At 37.6% G+C, this 22,799-nt stretch overlaps 1 protein-coding gene across 12 annotated transcripts in view; it reads left to right on the forward strand.

The window, feature by feature from the left end:
• THSD7B (thrombospondin type 1 domain containing 7B) overlaps window positions 1-22,799 on the forward strand; it is a 1,030,427-nt gene that overhangs the window by 684,169 nt on the left and 323,459 nt on the right. For all 12 annotated transcript variants that reach the window (XM_070240788.1, XM_070240790.1, XM_070240792.1 and 9 more), the window contains 2 exons: window positions 18,435-18,564; window positions 22,062-22,165. In XM_070240788.1, the coding sequence (XP_070096889.1) occupies window positions 18,435-18,564; window positions 22,062-22,165 (234 nt within the window). The remainder of the gene's footprint in view (window positions 1-18,434; window positions 18,565-22,061; window positions 22,166-22,799) is intronic.

A 22,799-nucleotide genomic window follows, 5' to 3' on the forward strand; every position in this document is an offset into this window, starting at 1 on the left:
GAGAGTCTAATGTTGAAATGCAAAATTGTGGTCATGTGCAATCTTTCAGTGGACTAGATTTCCTCAAGGATAGGACTTAGAATAATTTGAACAGGTTTCTCAAAGTGTGGCCCATGAACTTCCAGCTCAGAATTACCTAGGATGCTTGTTAAAACCCTAAGATATTGTGATTTTGAAGTGGGGACTGGGGCCTCAAAATCTGCGTTTTTAAACAAACTGCGTTAGTAATTCTAAAACATTAAATTTGAGAACCACTATCTGTAGAGACATTTAATTTAACCATGAGCAAATGGATTCCTTAAGAAATGTATAACTTGCATCTACTCTATTGTTCTAGTCAAGTCTATTTTGGTTTTGAAGGATCAATGGCTTTCAGTTATTTTAGGTAAAAAGGGGCTTGTTGGGAAGTCATAACAGGAAATCTCACAAAAGTTCAAAAATAAGATGAAAATTCTATGTAGGCATTATGGAAACCATAAATGCAAACAGGAACTGAGGTTTCTCTCTTCAACTCTCAAAGCCAATGTGATTCCTCCCATCTCTGCTTCTCTGTGTGCATTTGTGTTCTGCCCCTTCTAAGGGGCTTCCTCTGAATCTCTATACCATCATAACTAGCAGATCTGGAGCCCCATAAATGCTGTCCCAGTCTCTGCTCTGCAAAACTTAAGTCAAGCACTCAACACTGACAGACACTTTCCTTCAGGCTCTATATTCAAATTACCAAGTAAGAGAGTTTCGTGGCTCAGTTTGTCTCAGGTTCCACAATACTCAGCCACCTGTGGACCAGCCCCCTCAGATCAGGACCCATCTGGAAAGGGAAGGGGACAGTGGTGCAGGAAGGAGGCAGGAACTGACTACAGGAGCATTCCTCTCAGATAGACGTGGTGGTTGTTCACCTCTGAGATTGACTGTCCGGGACACCCAAGCTTGGCTGTTTGGGAGAGAATTCAGAACATAACTTATTCCCTCCCTTATGTTTCCACCAGTCTCTCTATGTGCTGACCTCTAGGCAGAGGAATGGCAAAACCTCCCAACGCAAAAGCCATCCCCTTTTCACTTCAGAGCTTCAGATTGGGAAGAGAGCTGTTGTAAATTCAGTAGAAAAATAGAAAAGGAAAATGAGGCTGCAGGGAATATAAATGCAGTCAAATGACACCTTCGTATAGAATCAAAACTGGGAAGAGAGAGAAAGCACTCACCCTGAGCATGATCTGGGCCAGATATTATACTTCAAACAAACAAAATATGCAGTTTGCGTGTATTGAATTCTTATCAAAATCCCTTGCTATCATTGCTATCAATAGTCTATCACAAACAGTGTTGTCTTAGAAAAAATAAAAAAAAATTTAACATACCCAAAAAAATCAAATAAACAAAAAAAGCAAACAAAATAAACAAATGTAGATTTGATGCATGAAGTTCTGTCCTTTGTACCTGAAATCCACTGTTATGCTGTCTTAGTTTGCATCAAGTAGTTGCTTTAAAGCACTATTAACATCCTTCTTTCAACAGTCAAACTACGTTACCATAAGTAAATTCTGTGGCTCACATGGATATTCATAATGATTTATTGTTAGCCTTGGTGGCAAAAATCCGTGTTTCTTTGGATGCGAATGCTCTTTCTTTTCAAATTGTTTTTACTTCTGGCTGGTTTCTTTCTCATATCTCTAGAATTCTCTGCAGACAATACAATGCAATACAATATAGTCCTTATTTGCCTGTAGAGGTGAGTGAGTTCCCTTTCAGAAATCCAGGTACCTAATTAAGAGTTTATTTTTAGACTTTCAATGTACTTTGTATGAAGAAATAGAGTAAATTAGTTTCGATTTAACTGGTGTGTTACTTTAAGTTTATTAAATTATTTTCTACAATTTAATAGAATAATTATTGTTCACTTCCTTGACTTCGGTCCCATTTTAATATGATTCTTAATTAGAGTGTGGTTTCAGGAGATTTTCGCTCACTAAGTTAGCTGATATGATGGTAGATTTATAAAGTATTTAATTTGTAGTACTATAACAAAGCATAGAGTTAGAAGTGGAGTTAAATGTTAGGATCTTAATATGTCAATTTGTAACTCCAGATTTTATAAGAACATCAAATAATTTGTGTATGATAATAAATCAATGAAATATTAAATTCTTGTTCAAAATGAAGTAGATGGCTCATGGTTTAGACAAACAACTTTTAAGTGTTCCGTAATAGAAAGGTCATCACTGGATATTCTGCTAATCTCTTTAAGTTCCTTCAAAATTAAGCTGCTGCATGGAGATGGTTCAGATAGAGTATCTACTGAATGATGTGTTTTCAATGATAAGGAATAAAACATCCAAAAAAAGTATGCTAGGAATGATAGATTCTCTGCCATTTGAGATTTTTCCAAGTTAAATTTAATTTGCTCTAATACCTAAAATATGCATATCATAACTTTATTTAGAGACCTTACGGATGATAACCAAAGTAGGAATGTAGATTGTGTGAATGAAGTGACAAGTTCTGTGGTATGTTAATTTCTAACTTGAGCCCACAATATCCTCTCCCATTGCTAAATGACCGCAACACTTTTTGAACTGATATTTGATTATATTCAGTTTAGTGCTTGGTAATAATTCTGTCTTGAGCTTCTCTCTAATTTGATCATGTGTAGTGAAAAGAGCTTGACCTTTAGAATCTAACGTAATTCGATAGACTCCTGTTGTTTCCACTTCCTAGTTGTATGTTATGAAATTTACCTAACCTCCCTAAGACTCTATATGCTCGTCTTTAGCATAGATATACATGTAGCATCTGTAAGACAACTTATTCCTAGGGCTTTCTTATCCTACTTGAAGAGGCTAGCTCAGTAATAGTTGCTCAACATGTGATAATTCCCTCTTTGTCCTCCATTTTGTCTCCCCTGAGTAAGTTGTAGGATCCATGAGTACTCAAGCTTAAGCCATAGATTTATTAATTTTATAAACAAAAGATACTTAGAAGTAAGTGTGTGTGTGTGTGTGTGTAGAGAGAGAATGAGAGAGAGAGAGAGAGAGAGATTGACTTGCTTCTGGCAGAACAATAATAGGAATTTAGTAAGTATATATTTTGTTACATTGCATGGAATATGAAATAAAATTATACATGACCAACAAACTCCTACTTGGTCTTGGACTTTATGGATACCTATCTTTTCCCACCCACCTTTTCCCACACCAAAATTCAGAAGCAATTGAGAGTCAAAGCAGAGGAAAATCAAAATATCAGCTGATTCTCAACCCCAGAATTAGACAGGCTTACCTACCTGGCCACAGTCCATGTTGGACACCTAAAAACTTAAACGAGCATGACTGAGAACAATTCAGAATGTGTGCACCCTCTAAGCAGATATATCCTGAAGAAAGAGAAGGAGAGAGAAACAAGAGTCACATATGTTCACTTCTTTCTCCCAAAGTCATGATTTAGATGACTCATCCTTCCCAAAGGAGACGCAAATGAGGGAGGTGGAGAGAATTCAGGGACAATTAGGGCTGTGGAAATGGATCTCCCTGCCCTTGGAAGGAAGCATCAAGAGGGCTCCACCCTCACAGTCCATTGCTCCACAACTGTGTGAACTCCAGTCCTACCTTCTATTGCTTCCTTTAGTCTCCTCCAGAGACCCTTGCCTCGTTTCTGACCAAGCTTGTTCCATCTTGTTTAAACTTTCACTTGCTTTTCACTTGCTGCTTCTCCCTAAAATATTCTTTTCCCAGCTCTTTGCATGAGTGTCTTTTGATCAACACTTTGTTTTCAGTTCAAATATCATGCCTCAGAGAGTCTTTCTCTCACAACCTTATTAGAAATCACCTTCCCTTGCTCATTATATCATGTTATTTTCCTCATAGCACTTACCATTCTCCCAACTAGGAAGTAAGCTCTGTGTCTTGTTCACTGTTGAAACACATTGAATAGTGACTGCCACAAAGTAAGTGCCAAAATAGTTATTGAATGAATGATAACAAATGAATGTATCCTTGGTTCAGTAAACCTTTTTGTAGGGTTTATTATATACCAAGTTTTGTGCCAACTGCTAGTAACATTAAGATGAATAAGATGAGGTTACTTTAATTAAGGGGTTTTTCAGTAGGGGATTCAAGTATGGAAACATATTTGTTCTATAACAGGAATGAGCACAGGGTATTAAGCAGACAAAGAAGAGGGAGTCTTGCTCTAGTTAAGTGGTCAGAGGAGGGAAGATTTGGTAGATCAGGAGTTTCCAAGTAAACATGGAGTACAGGTTTCTCAGAGATAGAAGAAGGGATGTGTGTGCAGAAGGTTGGCAGCACCAGGGTACATTTTAATTAAGTAAATTACAGGCAACTCGTGATGCTTGGGATGCATAATGCATATGAAGGAGTGATAAGAATTAGGTTAGAGAGATACGCAGGAGCCAGTTCATGAAGAGATTTATACCATTCTAAGAAGTTTGGACATTATCTGGAATTCTGATAGATAATTTAAATTTTAAGGGTGAGTTTGATAAAATCAGATTTGTATTTTAGAAAAAAAATAGTACAGAAAATAATGAGGTTAGACAGCATTGGAAATGAGTGGGAAAATTATGAGGCTATTCAATTATCTGGGAAGAAATGGGGACAATCTGTTTTCTTGAATAAAAATATGTGAATCATAGGTAAGCATATAAATTACCATAACTCAACATTGTTTAATAGCGTGTCTTCATGACCTGATGTGTGGTGGGTTTTTCACCCATCATGTGGAGTTCATGTAACTGGATGATTATGCAAACCCTTTCTCCTGCTCAAGGAAGTGCTAAGAGAAAACAAAAACAGTAAGCAACTGTCAGAACTCCAGGATGAAGCAAACTCTTCCTATTCACTTCTCTGAGTGTGTGCTTCCAAGGAGTAAAATGAGCCCGAAGACAAAGAGGATCTCACTAATTCCCCACATTACCATCTGTTCTTATCAGGACCAGCAACATAATTTGCAAGGTCCGGAGCAAAATGAAAATGTGGGTGTCTTATTCAAAAATTACTAAGAATTTCAAGACAGCTGCAGCAGAGCTTTAAACCAAGAGCCCCACTGAACCTGGGGCCCCCATGGGCCCACACAGGTTATATGCCCATGACACTGGTCCTGGTCCTTATTGGTTATCTCTAGGGGCCAGGATCCTAACTGACTTTGAGATTTGATTCTTGGGAACAGCTGCCATATCCAATCACTAACACATTAACCCAGATTATTAGATTACAATGTTATTGGACTACATTCTTCTCATACTCAGCTGAGAGCATTCAAGGATCGGAGGGATGGAGGGATTAAGGGCAGGGTGAGGAAGGGTCACAGGGAGTGAAGCAGAACAGGTAAGAACACATCCTCTGGACCCAGACTGCTTGAGTTTCAAGTCCTCTCTATCACTTATTGGCACCTTGGATGACGTTCAAAACCTCTCTGTGCCTCCATTCTCTGACCTGCAAAAAGGAAATGATAAGAGTAACTGTTTTAGGATCGTTGAGAGGGTTGAGTTGATTCATGTAAAGCACTTGGCAAGTAAGTGAAATGTGGTAAGTGCTTGGGTCACTTTTCTTATTGTTTTGAAGATTATATTCTGGAGAATAAACCTTGCTTGGTTCCATGTAGTACAAATATTACCATTCAGGGTGAGGTTTGCCATTCAATGAGCAGAAATTATTGATTTCATTATAGTTGAATTTATCAGTCATTTACTTTATGATTTTCATTTTTGTGTTTTAAGATATTTTTTCCTGTTCAAAAGAGAGCTATTACCCTATCTTTTCCTTTGGTAAATTTTACATATATCTTTACTAATTCATTTTTAAGTATGATATTAGATAGGAATCTAATTTTTTTTTTCCATTGGGGACACTGACCTCCTTTTTTATCTTTCCTCTCACTCCAATATACCCAAGGATCCAGCCACTCTTGTCTCCCTTGCTCTTTCTGGAATTTGGCTCTGAGCCTTTGCAATACTATTCACTCTGCCTAGGCTTGTCTTCTCTTAGATATTATATAGATGACGCCCAAACTTCTTTCATGTTGTTGCTCAAATAGTCCCTTCCTGTTGAGGCTTTTGAAGTTTAAAATGACAACTCTCCTCCACTCCTACCACACATGGATGCACACACTCCCTAGCACCCCTTTCTACACTTTGTTTTGTTTTTGGTTTTTGCACAGCATTTAATTGCATATGAAACACTAAATATTTGACATTTATGTTTTTACTGTCTTTCCCTTTCCACTAGACTGTAAAGTCCATGAGGCCAAGAATAACGTTTTTTCTTCTGTTTTGCTGTATTCCTAATTTCTAGAATGGTATCTCCTCCTTAGAGGATTTCAATATTCTTCTTCCAGAGCAATTTAGATCGCCTTATCAACAGTTATGTCTTGGGCTCTCTTCCGCATAGAATAGTGTGAATTCCAGCTCCACACATACACACATAGAGGCATCTGGATAGGAAATCTCTGGGTGACTTCTTTCATCTTTTTCTGTTCCTTCTAGAGTCAAGGCCAAGAGAGAAAAGCATGCCCACTCTTTCTCTCTGTCAGAGCAGGTTTTTCCCTAGTCCACACACCAAGGGACTCAGGCTTTATTTGTCTGTGTGTGGAGGGGCTTGTGTCTGACCAAACCTTGCCCTGTGCTCTGGCAGTGGGCTTTGTCTCCTGTTTACTGATTTTTTACAGGCATTAAAATCCAGACTTTCACCACCAGCAGTGGAGAAATTTCCCCAAGGGCTAGTGCTCCAGAAATTTCCCTTAATTTCTTACATTTTTAGCCATGCTTTATAGAATATTTTAAAAATCATTTCAAAGAGAATTGCAAAGGAAACAAAAAAGAAAAGGAAGAGGAACCTGTAGGACATGTCAACCAATTATAACCCAATTGACAATTGGGACCCAAATTGTAACTCAATGACAGTTGGGTATTTATGAGTATTTTAGGTTAATTGGTATTAGTATTTCTATATATGGTAGTTGTTCCTATGGTTATGTTTAAAAGAGAGCCTTTATCTTTTATAAATCTATTCTGAAATATTTACAGATGAAATGATAATATGTCTCAATATTCTTGAAATAATTTGTGTGTGTGGGAGTGGTTAGGGGTATAGATGAGAAATATTGGCCCATGTAATTATTGAAGCTGATGGACCAATACGTTGGGTTCATTTGATATATTTAAAAACTTCCAAAATTAAAAAGATAAACATTTGAAACTGAATTAAAAAACAAACTTCTCCAGCATTCAAGTTTCTTTGTGATGGCAGAGTTTCTGCAGATATGTAGTCTGCCTTATTGCTAGAAACTAATGTCTCCAACTTCCCATTCAAGAAAAACAATGTTTTTTAGATGCCTATATAGCCAGCCCTGGTGGTCTAGTGATTAAGATTTGGTGCTGTCACTACTGCAGCCTGGGTTCGTTTCCTGGTCAGGGAACCACGCCACTCATCTGTCACTTGTCATTCTGTGGCAGCTGCATGTTGCTGTGATGCTGAAAGCAATGCCACCAGTATTTTAAATACTAGCAGGGTCACCTATGGTGGACAGGTTTTAGCGGAGCTTCCAGACTAAGACACACTAGGAAGAAAGACCTGGCCACCCACTGCCGAAAAAATTGGTCATGAATAGCAGGAGATCATTGTCTGATACAGTGCTGGAAGATGAGAGGATGGAGCCAAAAGACTGGCAGGGTTTTGCTCTGCTGTACGCAGTGTTGCTAGGAGTGTGAATCAACTCCATGGCACTAACAACAAAGATGGCTATATGTTCATCTGGTCATGATTTTCACTCATTCATCCTTTTATTTATTCAACAATCATTTGTTATGTGCCTTCTAGGTTTTAAGCACTACAATAAGACTTGGAGAGGCTCACTGTCTGAAGGCACAGAGAGACAAGAAGACAAAAAGATGCAACATGACCTTTGTAGATCCACGGAAGCATGAGGAGGGCTGCTTGGCTGAGGGTGGGGTGGAAAGACATTTTGAAAGAGGTTCAGTCTCAAAGGAAGCATAGGGGTTATCTAGATGAAGAGAGAGAGATAGTACACTTAATCCATCCCCTACACTAACCTGTCTACTAACGTTTTTATGTGTTACCAGATTCCAAACCCTGAACTAACTACTTTACATTCCATTACCTGATTATTCATCTTCAAAGCCCCAAATAAGGTATTCTAATTATTTCTCTTTGAGACACCAGAAGATAAGTAATTTTCCAGAGTTCACAGACCTGGGATTCCAGACTCACTGATTCTAAAATGTCACGTTGTTATATCAACACTAAGCCAAGAAAGGAATTTGTAAAGCCAGTGACTTTATGTTGGTGCTACAAAATAATGAAGACAGCAAGATATGCAATAACATGTACCTCATGAATAGAAAGGATGACTAAGAGTCTTTGTCTACCTTGTGCTAGAATTTGTAGTTAAAAATTAAAAAAAACTTTATTTTAATTGGTTTGCCTTCACAGAGTTATTTTCCTTTAACTTGTCTTGCCACTATCCCTAAAACAAAACCTTTAATATCACAACTGATATTAATGTCTGAGTGATTCCCTGCGCCTTTCATTCAGAGACACCAGTTTTTACATGTAGACACATCCTAGAAAGATGCAAAGAGTTGCAGAAACCAAGATTTGTGTGGTTGAGCCGCAGTGAGTGGTGGTTTAGGGGAGGAAGAATTTTCCCTTCTTTCCTTCTAGGTTCTCCAGCTGGTCTAATAATTAAATTGACATAAGACAGCTTAACAGGAGAAAGACAAATTTAATTTTGTATGTACAGGAGTCCCATAAAAATATGAGACTCAAAGAAGTGACCAATTTTATACCTTTTAGACTTAGAAACAATATATTTATGAAGAATTGACAAGATAAAGGGGTTTGGTCTTGGGGTAGTAAATTGGAAGAAGTAACAAGGTTTGTTTGTACAGCACTCTCAGCCCTAAATTCCTTGTCTCTCGTGATAAGGATGCCTTCTGCCCTCCTGGTACAGGGAAGGTACCCTTCACATGCGAGATTTATCTCCTGCTTTTGGGGGCACAAAGTAGGGTCAGAGCTTACCCTGGCTGTTTTTCAAATACCATTAATTCAAAATAATCAATATGCCAAAGTGGTATATTTTGGGGTGTCATTTTCTGCTTCCCTTCGTGATTCATTCAGAACACGTCAAGCTCTGTATATCAAATGGCCAAGCGATACACTTCACTCTCCTCTAAGAAGAATGGAGGAACTGACAATCTGAAGTTGCTAGCTATGCATGCCTGAGTTGTCCTCATTGTGCTATGACATGTAAACTTGACCTGGAGACCTTCTGTCCTCTAGCTGTCAGCACAATGCCAAGCATGAATAGCATCCTTTATTCCTATGAGTATATAAAGCATTAATAGGTTAGGGCAACATGGATTATTTAAAAGGGTCTTTATAATATATAGTTCAGTATTCATGCTTAACAATGATGACAGCCTCTTGAGCTTCTATCTTGGATGACATCTGTGCTCCCCAAAACCTGTCTGTATACAGTGCGGTATGGTGTTACAGTACATTTCAGTCAATGCTGATAAAGTGCAACGCATTAGGGAGCCTTGTAGCAGGCAGCCACTAGACATTTCATCTGCTAAAATAAAAAGGGGTCAGGATAGGGGGAAAAATAAATCCCTGTCATTTCAGCACACATTGGCAAGAAGAAAAGACCCGTGCAACTCATCATTATAAATAGTGTTGTTAACCCTCCTCGTTTATAGTATACATTTCCAGTTATACTCATTATGATGTACTTAGCTATAGGGCAGTTTGCGTTTTTTAAATGTGTGGAGAGCAGTAGTGATTTAGCTGGTGCTCATTTGTTTTCTATTGCTTGGTTAAGCATGCTGCATTGTCTTTTTCCTCTTTTACATAGTGGATGAATAAGAAATGCTAGCTTTAAATTGTGCTAAATCAGTAGTCCCTTGCCCTGGAGATTTTTTAAACACACCAATACTTGAGCCCTATCCACCAGAGATTCTGTTTTAAATGGTTTGAGTTGAGGGAGCATTAGGAGTTTGTAAAAGGATCCCTTGAGATTCTAATATGCAGCCAGGGTTAAGGACCACATGAATTGAGTAGACATGGAGAGCAGCTGAAGGTGACTTCAGTTCTGATATTTAGAGAGAGAAAGGGCCAGGCTCAAAGACCTTCACTGCTTGATAAGGTTAGTGCTCCAGATTGGAGACATTTTAAGAGCACCAGTGGTTGAGGATAGGAAGTAGAGGTAATTGGAGATAGTCCCTGGAAATTAGAACTATTGCATAGACTTCAATGAGTGTGTGGTGCCTACGAAAGAGAGGAAATGTTTACTTGCCTTGGCTGTCATCCTTGATATTTTATCCAGATATAAAATGAGTGGCTTCTTCTGAAATCTGTGGTAAGGGCTTGCATTTAAAGAATTTTAAGTTCAGTGGTTAGTTTTATATATATATGTATATTACGTTTACAAAATGCTTTAAATTCCATTTAATTAGGCATTCCCAACAGCTGTCTTGTGGCTTGACTCCACAGTATTATCCACATAGGACAAGCAAAATTGAAGCTCTGAAAGGTTAAGTGCATTGACCAAGGTCATTTAGCAATTCAATAATGAGCTGGGATTAGAAATCAGAGCCCTGGAGGTCTTGTCTGTTGCCAGAGCCATGAATTTGGCCTCTGTTGCAAAGTGAATGATGATTATGAAAATTTAAGAATACAGAATACATTTTTTTCAGGCAGTGTTTCAAAATGAAAAGAAGTGTGTGGATATCCTGGAGACTATTTTCAAAGTTTCTGGGAAGTTTAGCAGAAAAGCTTTGCAATTGTGTTCAATTTCATCCATATATAGATAAGGTTTTTGGCTCAGTGTGCATTTTGAAGCACTTGGTGGTCTAGGCTGGGAGGGAATTCTGGGAAAGGAGGCTGCTCTTGAGGTATCAGCTCTATATAAGGAACACCAAGACGAATAGGAAGGAAGGATATGAAAACTTCCTACTCATACTTCTTCTAGGGCATTGCATTTTTCACCACTTAAGCCCTCCATTTCTCCTTGAACAAAGAGAGAGCATGCTGGATTGGTGGCTTTTGGATAATAAATACAAAGTTTATACTATCATTGCTGAATGCTTCTAAAACTATGGAGAACTTCTGCATTCTTATCCATCCATCAAATTTCACTTGTGCTTCACTGGGGAGATTTAATAATGCATGTATGTACATTGCAGTCTAACACATAACACCTAGGTGCGTCGCCTACGTATAGCAGACACCAGATAAATATTTATCGATGATGATAACACTGTATGTGGTAAGTGCTTCCCTGTGAGAACTCAGAGTCACAGTATCTATTTCTCTAAATTTAAGTGGGAGATAGTTGGGCTGGTGGTGAATCCTGGTTTATATCTTTTCTAAAAAGGAAATGGACTCTGTTTAAATCTCAACAATGGTTGTGAGTAAACTAGAAAGGGGTATTCTCTTGTGTGTAATTAGTCAGTAGAGAGAATGTACTTTTTAGGGGATTTAATGTTGAAGAAACTTGGCTGCCTAATATTGTATCGTGATCCCTGTCTGACTATAGAGTTGACTTAGAAACAGACTTCTTAATGATCATCTGGAATTTTTGCCAAGTGAAAATTTTCTCCTTGTATTCATGCTCCACTTTGATTAAATGCCAGTTCTCTTTAGTTATTTAGCATCTACTTGTGATGTTTCTATCATAACAACACGTATAAAGTAGCTCCAGTTGATTATTTTGAGGTAAGCCCTATACTCTCCTTGTCCTTTAATTTTTAATTTAATGATTCATGAGCAAGTGTGCTTGGGGCACAAAACAGTCGTCTTCTGAAACATGAGCAGCTGTCCCAAGCAGAATTCTGTGGCAAGAAATAAAAAAGTCCAGTGGTCAGATTGAAGAGATAATTTTAAGAACAGCAGTGCAGTTTACCTTTTCCACACATTGGAAATGCAACCCTACGCTGCAGTGAGAAACGAAATGTGCTTGTTTCTTGCATTCACATGGAGGGGCAGTCTTCTTCCCAATTGATCATACAATTTTTCACACCAACTGAGGCACTTCTGAAAGTGAGTGGATGAGCTATTAATATTTAAGTCAGGATAACAGGCATTCATCAGGACTGCCCTGAACCAACGGGACATTTACACACCCTGTCCCTTCTTCTCCAATGTTATGAGAAGGTGGTTAGTACTAACTGTGTGGCAACTGTAGTTTAATTTACCAGGAACAGGGAATGATTTTAAGCCACTCACAGTCTAATCCTAGATGTTTAGAATGTGGATGAGACCCAGCACTGAACAGAAGACCAATTTGTTACATTTTTCTTTTAATTAGAAAGAGCGTCATCCATTGAAGAATTTCCTCTACTGTTTTCTTTCATCTTTCTTCTCACTTGCATGAACTTGCATGTGTCTTGCATGAACTCCTGTTATGCTAGAGAAGACCTCTTGTACCAGGCAATATGTACATGTATTACATGCAGTATCTCATTTAATCCTCACAGTGATTGTATGAAATAAAAACTTTTATTTTACCTGTTTTGTAGCCAAGGAAGCTGAGGCATCTCAAGGTTAAAGGAATTGCCTGAAGTCTAAAAGACCCTCGAGTTGTAACTCAACTCCTGGGAATATTTAACGTGTAGTGGTTTATGATATGAATCTTAAAATATCATTGGTGCCATCTTTTGGCTTCAGGACCAATTAAAGAGGAATCATCAGCAGATTTTTGGTTTTGTTTGCTTAATGGTGAACTGGATGTGTAAGTGAGGAGGAGGAAAGAGAGCACCAGGTGACAACCAAGAGTTCCAAGGCAATAAGCTTGGAAGAATATTGGTGCCATGAAGCAGAATGGGTCACAGAGATCTATTAGAGCTATTAGTAATGGAGCTATTTGAGAAAAAAGGGAAAGCTAGAGTGGTCATTTTTTAAAAAACTACCTTTAGAATTCTGCAGATTGCATTGGAATATCTGTGCACATTGCTGATATGTAAACGTCCTGCACCTACTTTGCACATCCACTTGCCTTTAGGAGCCCTATCCTCCTATGTTCATCTCCAGCCCTGCCTCTCCCCTCGGCCAGGGTGTATGTTCACCCTGCTCTCCTGTGCTCTGCTTGCTTTTTCCCTACTCTTACAGTGCAAACTGATTGGAAAATTAGTTCTTTACTCCAAATCGTTGATTGAATAACCCTGGCACCAGAGCTAAACAGTCATGACTCTTCAGTTTGGTGTGATGCGCCCCAGCTTACCTGGCTGTGAATCTCTCAGAGGTGCTCTTTACATCCTGATTTCCTCCACCTTTGCTGCCATCTTTTTGGGAGAGACTGGTATAGACCTTCACAGAGAATCTGTAACTGTCCCTCAATGTTTCTAGCTCACTTGTATATTTCCTATATTAAATATGGTTCTTGATCTTTAAGTTGACATCATCTTTGAGTGTTACTTCTTTTGACTATAATTAATAACTTATGTTTAATCATGCCTGATGACTTAGTGATAATAAAATATGCATAAATCAAAATTGAAATTAGACTAGTTGTTTATTAGCTGTAATCATGCTTGAGCAGTTGTTTATGTTTGCAAACAAGCACTTTAATTTATTGTTGTTTTTCATAGCCCTAATGAGGTTGGAAGCATCACTCACAAAGGCCCTCACACACCGTGTTTTTATTGTCACTTGAAGACTTCTGCCAACAGGGTACTATTGAAGAACTGATTAGAAAAGGAAAAAGATCTCTTGGGAATGACTAAGGAGCTGTGACGTGAACTCGTCCCTGGAATGCCCCTCTCTCTACATCTTACTATTAAGTCTCTTATGGAAAGATTATGGGCTTTGATGTCTGTTTAACCACAGTTTTAATCCTAGCTAGGTGACTTTGGGCAAATTATGTAACTCTCCCACCTTCCATTTTCTTATTTGTAAAATGGGAATAATAGCAATCATAGTAGTAGTAATACCAACCTCGTAAAGTGTTGCAATAATAAAATAAGATAGCACGTGCAAAATGTTCAGAAGTGGATCCAATATAGATTAAGGTGATGTTTCCTGGAAACTTCTACTACGTTTTACACACATATGTAATCCAAATGTTTGCCACTTGCAAAGCCACTATCTTCCTCTTTCTTTATCTACTTCCCAGCAATCCTTTTCTTCTTGTGTGTTCAGTGGAAAGAGAGGCTCTGCTTGACATCACTTTCTGAGAGCTTCACTTAGCCTTTTGTTCATTCTCTCTTGTCTGACTTCAAACCATGATGTTGGATGCTGCCAGAGGCATCTACTTCTTCGTTTTTCTTTTTCTTTCTTTTTCTTTGGTGAGAAATGTTGGCCTTGAGCTAACAGCTGTTGCCAATCTTCCATTTTTTTTTCTCCCCAAATCCCCAGTACATAGTTGTATATCCTAGTTGTAGGTCATTCTGGTTCCTCTATGTGGGATGCCACCACAGCATGACTTGATGAGTGGTGCTAAGTCCAGGCCCAGGGAAACAGAGCATGTGAGCTTGACCACTCGGCCATGGGGCTGGTGTCTACTTCTTCTGTTTCTAATTACCTCTTGGATTTCTGGAATCATTGTCCTTCCTTGATACAAAACTGTTACCCTCATGCTGGCTTCAAAGTAGAGCTGGAGTGAGAAGACTGTTGACTGCTCTGTCCCAAGTTTAGATGATGCCTGCCCTTGAGTTTCCCATGATGCCGGCTAAATCGTGTCTGTTGTGTGTAACTGACTCTGCTGTAGGTTTGGTCATAAATTGAGGCACTTACACCATACCGAGGGGAAAATTCCTTTTAAACCGAATATTAAATGTGACTATTCCAAAGTTCAAGGAGAAAGAAATACACACATTCACACAGAAAGAGAAACTCATAGCAAATCTCTCACAGATCCTGGTGTTGTTTCCCTATCTTAAGATCCTCCCTTATCTTTCTCTCTCTCTTCAAATACCTATAAATTCTTCTTCATTTCTGTACAGTGACAGTCAATTTTCTTTCCGGAAATACCTTACCTCTATTCTAAAAGTTTGTTTTACCTGTAGAACCCATCCTTCTCAACCTCCACCCGAACCACTTTAGAATGTGATAATCAATGCAGCTGTTTTTCCCAAACTTTGAATTATTTGCCCTAGAGTTACACCAGAAACCAGAGCACCTCTGCATGCGAGTGTCCTTTGTGTGGTGCATGTGCTTTGTGTTTGCAGGTGCATGCAGTGTGAAGGGAGAGGCATTGATCCATGTTTTCTCTCAGTGTGAGGTAAAGTCATCCCTTTCGTTTTTCCTATTGTGTTCAATCTTTATTTCTGGTCACCTAAGATAACACTTGGACAAAACACACATGTGCACATGCACGTGCACACACACACACACACCCATTCACATACATATCCTAAAGGTAAAAAATGATTTTCAGAGTAAGTAGAGTGTAATTGGAATTAATTGAGAGTGGGAGAAGAGACTTTTTCCTAAAGGAGTTATTATTTATAAAGATGTCCCCACTGAAATTGAGATTGCTTTTGTATTATTATGTAGAACTGTTTTAATTATAGTTTTTTTTTTTCTTTTTTACCTTGTGTTTCATACTCCTCAGAGGGCTTTAACTACTTTTAGAGAGGGGCCAATTATAGCATTCCTTTCTCTCAAATAGTAGATTGTCTTCCTTGATTTATTAGCATGTCCTGGCAAGAAACAAGTGGCCCACTCAAATGGGGCAACTGGGTAAAATTTAACGAAGGGAGTATTTACAAAGGAATGGGCAGGGTAACTTAAATTAACAGGAGATGGTTCAGTACCTGGACTACCCACGTTGGGAGCCTGAAAGTTGGTAGGGGTTGGAGTAGTTAGAACTCAGAGAAGGTAGCTGTAGAAGTGTCCCCTTCACAGGAACCGGGGATTTGGGTAGGGGTAGGAAACCATCTTGAGATGATCCAGAGGATAAAATCCGGTGAAATAAATACCCCAATCTATCTCTCTCTCCTCTTGCCATCTTTATTTCCTTCCATTGTGTGCCCCATCTGCCCACTGGCCAAACCTAACCAGAAGCGAATGGAGAAGGGGGTCACTGATACACTTCTAATATGATCACTTCCCTGGATATGGAGCAGATTAAAAATGGAAAAGAAAAAAAAAGGAGATCTGTAATAGAATAGATGTAGAAAATATATATAATATGTAATATGATATAGATAATATCCCATACATCTCCGTAATAGAATAGATGTAGAAAATATATATAATATGTAATATGATATAGATAATATCCCATACATCTCCTTAATTTATAATTCAAGATCATGAAATGTGTAAATGTCTTGGTCTCCCCTTTTACTCATAATCTCATTAAAATAATAAAAATGAATTTTAAAAGCCCTAACTCCTCATCCAAAACAAAAGGAGAGGACCATTGATGGATGAGAGCGCCAAAAGTCATTTATGAAAGATGTAATGGACAAAGACTGAAGAGCCGAGAAACTGTGACACAGCACAGGAAAGCATGACCTAACTTAGCAGGAATGTGGGTGGCAATAGAAGGGGAAGCTCATCTACCCAGGAAGACACTTTAGAATTGTGGCGGCTGGTCTGATGGAGGACAGGAGTAAGGAGTGGGACTGAAAAAAATATGGCTTGTTTAAAGCTTTTAAATAACCAGTAGAGGCATAAAAATAGTGATATAATTCTAAAAAGTCTAAAGTTAATAAATCAAGAAGTAATGGCATAAGCATATTATTTATAGATTTGGAGATAACCACAGAAGAACTAAATGCAGAAACGGTTCCAAATATTCTGGGAGGAGGAGGGCAGGGAATGGCTTGTGGGTCAATTGCTTCTCACTATGAGCCTTTTTGTGCTAATGATTTTTTTAAAACCATGTGAATAAATAATTTTAATGAAACCTCCTTTTTTTTTTCTTTTATTTTACTCCACTTAGTTTAGTGGCTTTCTAGAAATGTTCTTCTTAACATAGTTAGATACATTATCTGTCTCAAACCTACCAGTTAACTCCATTTTCTCCTACACTCCCCTGCTCTCCATTCTTTATAACCCTCCATATGTGCACACACACAAGCCATACACACACATCTTCCTTCTGAATGCAGTTGCATGTCTTTCTCTATAAATTCCATGTGCCTTATTCCATTCCATTCCTTATATTTCAGTGTCTTTACTCAAACAGTTTTCTTGGGGCCAGCCCCGTGGCATAGTGGTTAAATTCCACATGCTCCACTTCAGTGGCCTGGGTTTGTGGGTCTGGATCCCGGGCACAGATCTACACCACACATCAGCTATGCTGTAGCAGCAATCCACATATAAAGCGGAGGAAGATTGGCACAGATGTTAACTCAGGGCTAATCTTCCTCAGCCAAAAAAAAAAAAAAGAAAAGAAAAGAAAAGAAAAAATTTTTTCTTGCCTAGAAATGACTTCAGTTATTTTTCTTTTTCCTGTTCAGACTTCAAGTCCCATAATACAATCTGCTTCCTCCGTGATCTGTCTGGTTTCCAGGGACACAAATTATCGCTCTTTCTTCTATATTCTCCTAACACTGCACCCCTGTCTGTCACTTCTCTCCCTACAATGGCTTGTAACTAGTTGTGTATCTATCTGCTCCTTTTTGTTTCTGTTTAAATGTAAGCTCAAGAATTCGTATCTTCTTATCTAGTTCAATAACTTGCATATAGTAATTGAAGTAGTTGATAACCACTATAACTATAATTGATTTTTGTTGCTGTTGTTGATTCAGAAGGCATCTAAAGATTATGAAATGAAGGCTCCAACACATTAAAGCAAACATCAGCTGTCTTTTTATTGAGGTGCCTGTTAATACTTCTGCTTCTCAGCAAAACTATGAAGTAGACAATATTTTGTTCCATCACAATTTTAGTGCCTCTTCCCTAAATTTCAATTACATGCATATTGTCTCAGGTAATGAGAAATAAGAAATCTAGTAAGCCAATACCCATAAATAAATACATTAGTAATGTATCAATTTTAAGAAGAGTGTTTGCGTTGTAAAAAGTAGCCAACAGAAGGAAGTTCCTTGCCCGAAGGAGTGGATTGCCAGTAGTAAAACCCTAGCTCCTTGAGCTGTTATTTTGAGATTAAAGAGGGTTTCTGGGCCCTCTCAGATTATGCAATGTAACTCTTATGCCACAGGTAATATAGATTATGATTCATTTAAAATACATTAAGACGATGGGAAACAATCTTTACCTGTTAGAATAAGTAGATTTGAAATCACGGTTATTAAGTATTACATGTCTATCTCATAGAAGTAAGATTGAGTCTACTGTTAAGTATAAAACCTGGGTCTCTGCTTCTTATTCTCGTTTCCCAGCTAGTCCTTTCACATGCTCTTACCTCACCTCTTTTTTTTTTCAATTGCTTCCTAACCCTGGATTTTTCTCCACCTAAAAGGGCACTATAATTTTATTTCTCCTTTTCTTCAGGAAATGCCACAATAAAACAGTCTCGATACAGGATTATCATTCAAGAAGCAGCCAACGGAGGCCAGGAGTGCCCAGATACCTTATTTGAAGAGCGAGAATGTGAAGATGTCTCATTGTGCCCCATATATCGGTAATTACCTTCAGAGTTAATCATTAGACTTTAGTATAAAATCTGACCTATTTTCTTTCATATAAAATATGATTGCTTAGTGAGGAATAAGATGAGGTAATGTTGTTTACCTTCGAGTACCTCAATGCTTTCCCCTCTTATCTGGAATCTATTTTGAGAAAGAATGTGAAAGTCTAATTAACAGGAAAAAAGAAACACACATGTTTTTATTGTAAATGAGCTGCTGGAATTCTGCCATCCAGGCAATCAGTTTTCAGGGTCAGGCTCCAAAGAGGTTCAGGATGAGGTCTTTGCCTGAAACACTCATGCATATACACACAGATAACTTATCTAATTCTATTGTCTTCATCCTAAAGCTTTTTACCAAGAACTAAAAATCAAATTTGTACTTCTTTAATGGTTGCTTGTTTTAACTCAAAAATGTTTTTGGTTCTGAATTTTTATCATATGCACATTTTAAAAAACATCTAATTAGAAAAAGAAGTTTAACCTGTGAAAAAAATATTTTTTTAAAAAAACTAAAACGAGTAACTTCTAAACTATATGTTACCTAGTTGTTCCCTCTTGGCAAGTTGGTGATTATTATTTACAAAAACAATACCTGAGGTTTGTGTGTTTGGTCATAAACTTCCACTCTTTTAACATTGGATTAAAATATTGCTTTAAAGTACGTCTGGATTAAATTCACTATTGGGTTTTACTGATTTGTGAATAAAGTCCATGGTCTTGAAAATCAAATAGTTATCAGCACACTTAAAAATGCCTTTAGCAAAAATGCTTTGTGTCTCTCCTGATTATTTGAGAAACTATATCTTAAAGCTGTGAAATTCAAGGGCTGATTTATTGGGGAAAATACAAGTTCCTTTTCTTTTCTTTCCTTTGTTTTTTTTAGAAGATGACTCACATTAAAGTTTAGGGTATCAACGAAGAAATCTAAATTACTATTGATTTTATCATCCGCTTACTCCTATTGTTTCTATCTGATGACCAGTTTGGGGAAGCTGTAAATAAACACTGGGGACGTGCCCAGACTGCTAATTTTGTCTCATTAACTACAGGGACATTGTGGAAACACTGTCAATATTCATCCTTTTGTGCCATGTATAAATATTGAAAGTTCTGTGTCCAGCAAAAGAGCTCTCAGGGAAAACACTCAATTGAAAAAATTAGCCAAATCAAATATTATTAGACATTTTTCTGAACCCAAGGCTATTATAATCAGAGAAAATCCTAGAAGCTGCTAGTGGCCTCTTCCTCTCTATTGTCCACTCTTTTTACTTTCTTGCTGGACTTCAATTTAGCCACTCATGTTTGAACTAGTTTCTATTATTGACCTCCTTCCATTTTCCCCAGAAATCAGTTCCGCTGCATATGGATTGGATCATTGTATCATTTCTCCTGATGTGTGGTTTAATATGTGTCCAAGTTATCAGCATGCTTCTCTGTGCTTTAGTAAAATATCCTTGAATTTTGAGCAATGTCCTTCCAATTTAGGTTTTGCTTTCTCCCTCGTTGGTATGTTAGGGAGGCAGGTTAATATAGACCTTTATCTTATCTTCCGATTCTTCTTTTTTACTCCATTAAAGTGACATGTTCACATGTTTACCAAATTAAAACAGAATCAAAATGTCTATAGAAATTTTTCTGTGAATTTGAGGATTTCCCAACAAAAGGGAAGACTGTATGGGCGGTATATCCCTGCGTAGAATTGGCAATGGGATATAGCCAAGAGTCTGTGGCTGAACATCCAGGGATTTGAGATTGACAGCTGGTCTGCCCTGACTTGGGCAATTTTGGGCATGACACTTAACCTCCTGAGCCCAGGTTTATCATCTGAAAACTGAGAGTTTAACAAGAGAGTCCTGAAAATTCCTTCCTATTTCAGTCTATGAAGCACACTACACTAGGTTGAATTCCTTGGTCTCATTCTGGTCTAGAAAGGCTATGTAAGCTTAAGGGATCTGAATGAATGACAAATCCTAATTGAAAACTCCTTATCATTTCAGTTTCTGTGTTTTGAATTATACTGAGTGAGTCTGTGCATATACAAAGTAAAGTTACAACTATTTAAAATTAATAGGTGATTTCTTTAAACATGGTGTGTTTTTCTGTTTTACTATTCCCTGATTTCTCCCCAATTCTTCAGTTATTCCCAATATGGAGGCCACTTGAATGAAGTCAATGATATATACATATTTTTTAACTTTACATTGTAATATACTTTACTTGATTCTGCAAGATGGTCTGTATCTCTCCGTTAAGACCACCTCTGCCTCACTTACCTCCAATTGTCCAAGAACTTGAGACTCATTTAGTTTAGAAGAGGGGTGAGGAGGTAGTGCGTGCTGATATTCATGGCCGGCTATGTGAAGTGACCTCCACCCACTATATCAAGGTCTGTTGACATAACTAAGAGGGTTCCCTAAAGTGACTTCTCCTGATCAAAGGAATTCTGGTATACATTTTTTTTCTGTTACTAAGACTTCTTTTATTTTTCTTGTGGTAAAAGACACATAACGCAAAATTTATTATCTTAACCATTTTTAAGTGTACGGTATAGTAGTGTTAATTTTATGTACATTGTTCTGCAACAAGTCTCTAGAACTTTTCATCTTGCAAAACCAGTCAGTGATGTTTTTGCTTCATATTTCTGTTCCATTCTTTGAAGTAGCGTCTCTTATCAGAGGTATTGGCTTATACGAAAAAGAATAAAAATATATTAAGTGAATGAACAGAGTCTTGGTTACAATTAGGGTATGGGTTATGTGGAACATTCTGAAAAGACAGGTTAAAGGACAGAAGTCACAGTCTGTCCTGTGGATCATAAAAAGAGAGTCTTGTTGACCTGAGAAAGGAAAACAGTGGAAAGCCAGAAGGCTTCCTTAGAGATTACTTTATCTGAGGAATAGAAATATTGGTAATTCATCAGAGGCAGATCAATTTCTCTTCCTTGAGATGAACTTTCATGTAAGATAGATCTCTGTGGCCCCCCACCTCCCTTTTACTTTATAACCTACTGAGATGTTTGAGTTACTCCAAAGTCTTAGGAAACATCTTATAAAATACTTGAAGCAAAAGATCAAGTGTCAAGATTTGCACCCCAAACTTTCAGGTCTTTGAATCTTGATTCTCTAATACTCCAATGGAACATAGAGATTTTCTCTTTTATTGTTTTTTTTAAGCAATTTTAAGTTCATAAAGAGGTACGCCTTCTAGATTTGATTTGTCCTTCTAATGCTTTTATTGCTCTTCACTATATGAACTAAGGTTTTTGTGCAAAATGTCCACATTTAAAAAATGGAATTACTGCATTAGCTATGAATCTGAGGCAGAGTGGACTATTGTCATCCCTGGTGCTTTTATGACATTGGTTTCAAATCCATTTTTATTGAATTACTATCTTTATGCTTCTGGATTTCAAATTTGTCTGTTTCAAGTATTTCTTTTGTATGTTTGTCATGGTGAAATTTCTAGTCTGCTATTCCTTGTAATCACAGGTGGAAGCTGCAGAAATGGAGCCCTTGTTTCTTGGTGCCAGAGTCCGTCAGGCAAGGAATAATGGGCACCAGTGAAGCCTGTGGAAAAGGGGTACAAACAAGAGGTAAGGGGACTTTAAAATTTTTTGTAGTCAAATATGATTTAAAATTATGTTTCTCTTATAAACTGCTGCTTAGTTTTATGTTTGAATAAGTTGTGGTATTATAGGATTGGATTATTTATATTTAGCAGTGGTTGAGTTTGTTTGGCATTAATGTTGATATTTTACCATCTTTCAACCATAACCAGCTAGTGCACCTAAGAATTAATGCAATGTAAGCAAATATCTATGCTCAGTCATCAGCATACCCCAATGCTGATGTTCCAAATGTACATTGGATATTAGCTAGGGAGTGAAGGATATGCCAAGATTAGACAATAGTATATATCACACATTTTAAGTGCTAATTCAATATTAGTTGAATGAATAAAAGGATAACTAATTTCAATAATTTAATTGGTTAATTTTAATAATCATTAGTTAAATGTAATTGTTATATACACACTTGCTGTGTGTTCTTTATATAATATACATAGAAAAGAATTATTAAAATTTCTGGAAGATGTTGTGAATAGGCTTTTGGGTCTAAGTAGAAATGCCTTTTATCACCAGTGTCTACAAGGTGTGGCATATTGAAATCTCTGAAAAGCACTGAACACTCATCAGACTGCTCACTTTTCTGTTTCATTCATAATCC

The sequence above is a fragment of the Equus caballus genome, chromosome 18, assembly GCF_041296265.1.
Source record: "Equus caballus isolate H_3958 breed thoroughbred chromosome 18, TB-T2T, whole genome shotgun sequence".
Lineage (NCBI taxonomy): Eukaryota > Metazoa > Chordata > Mammalia > Perissodactyla > Equidae > Equus > Equus caballus.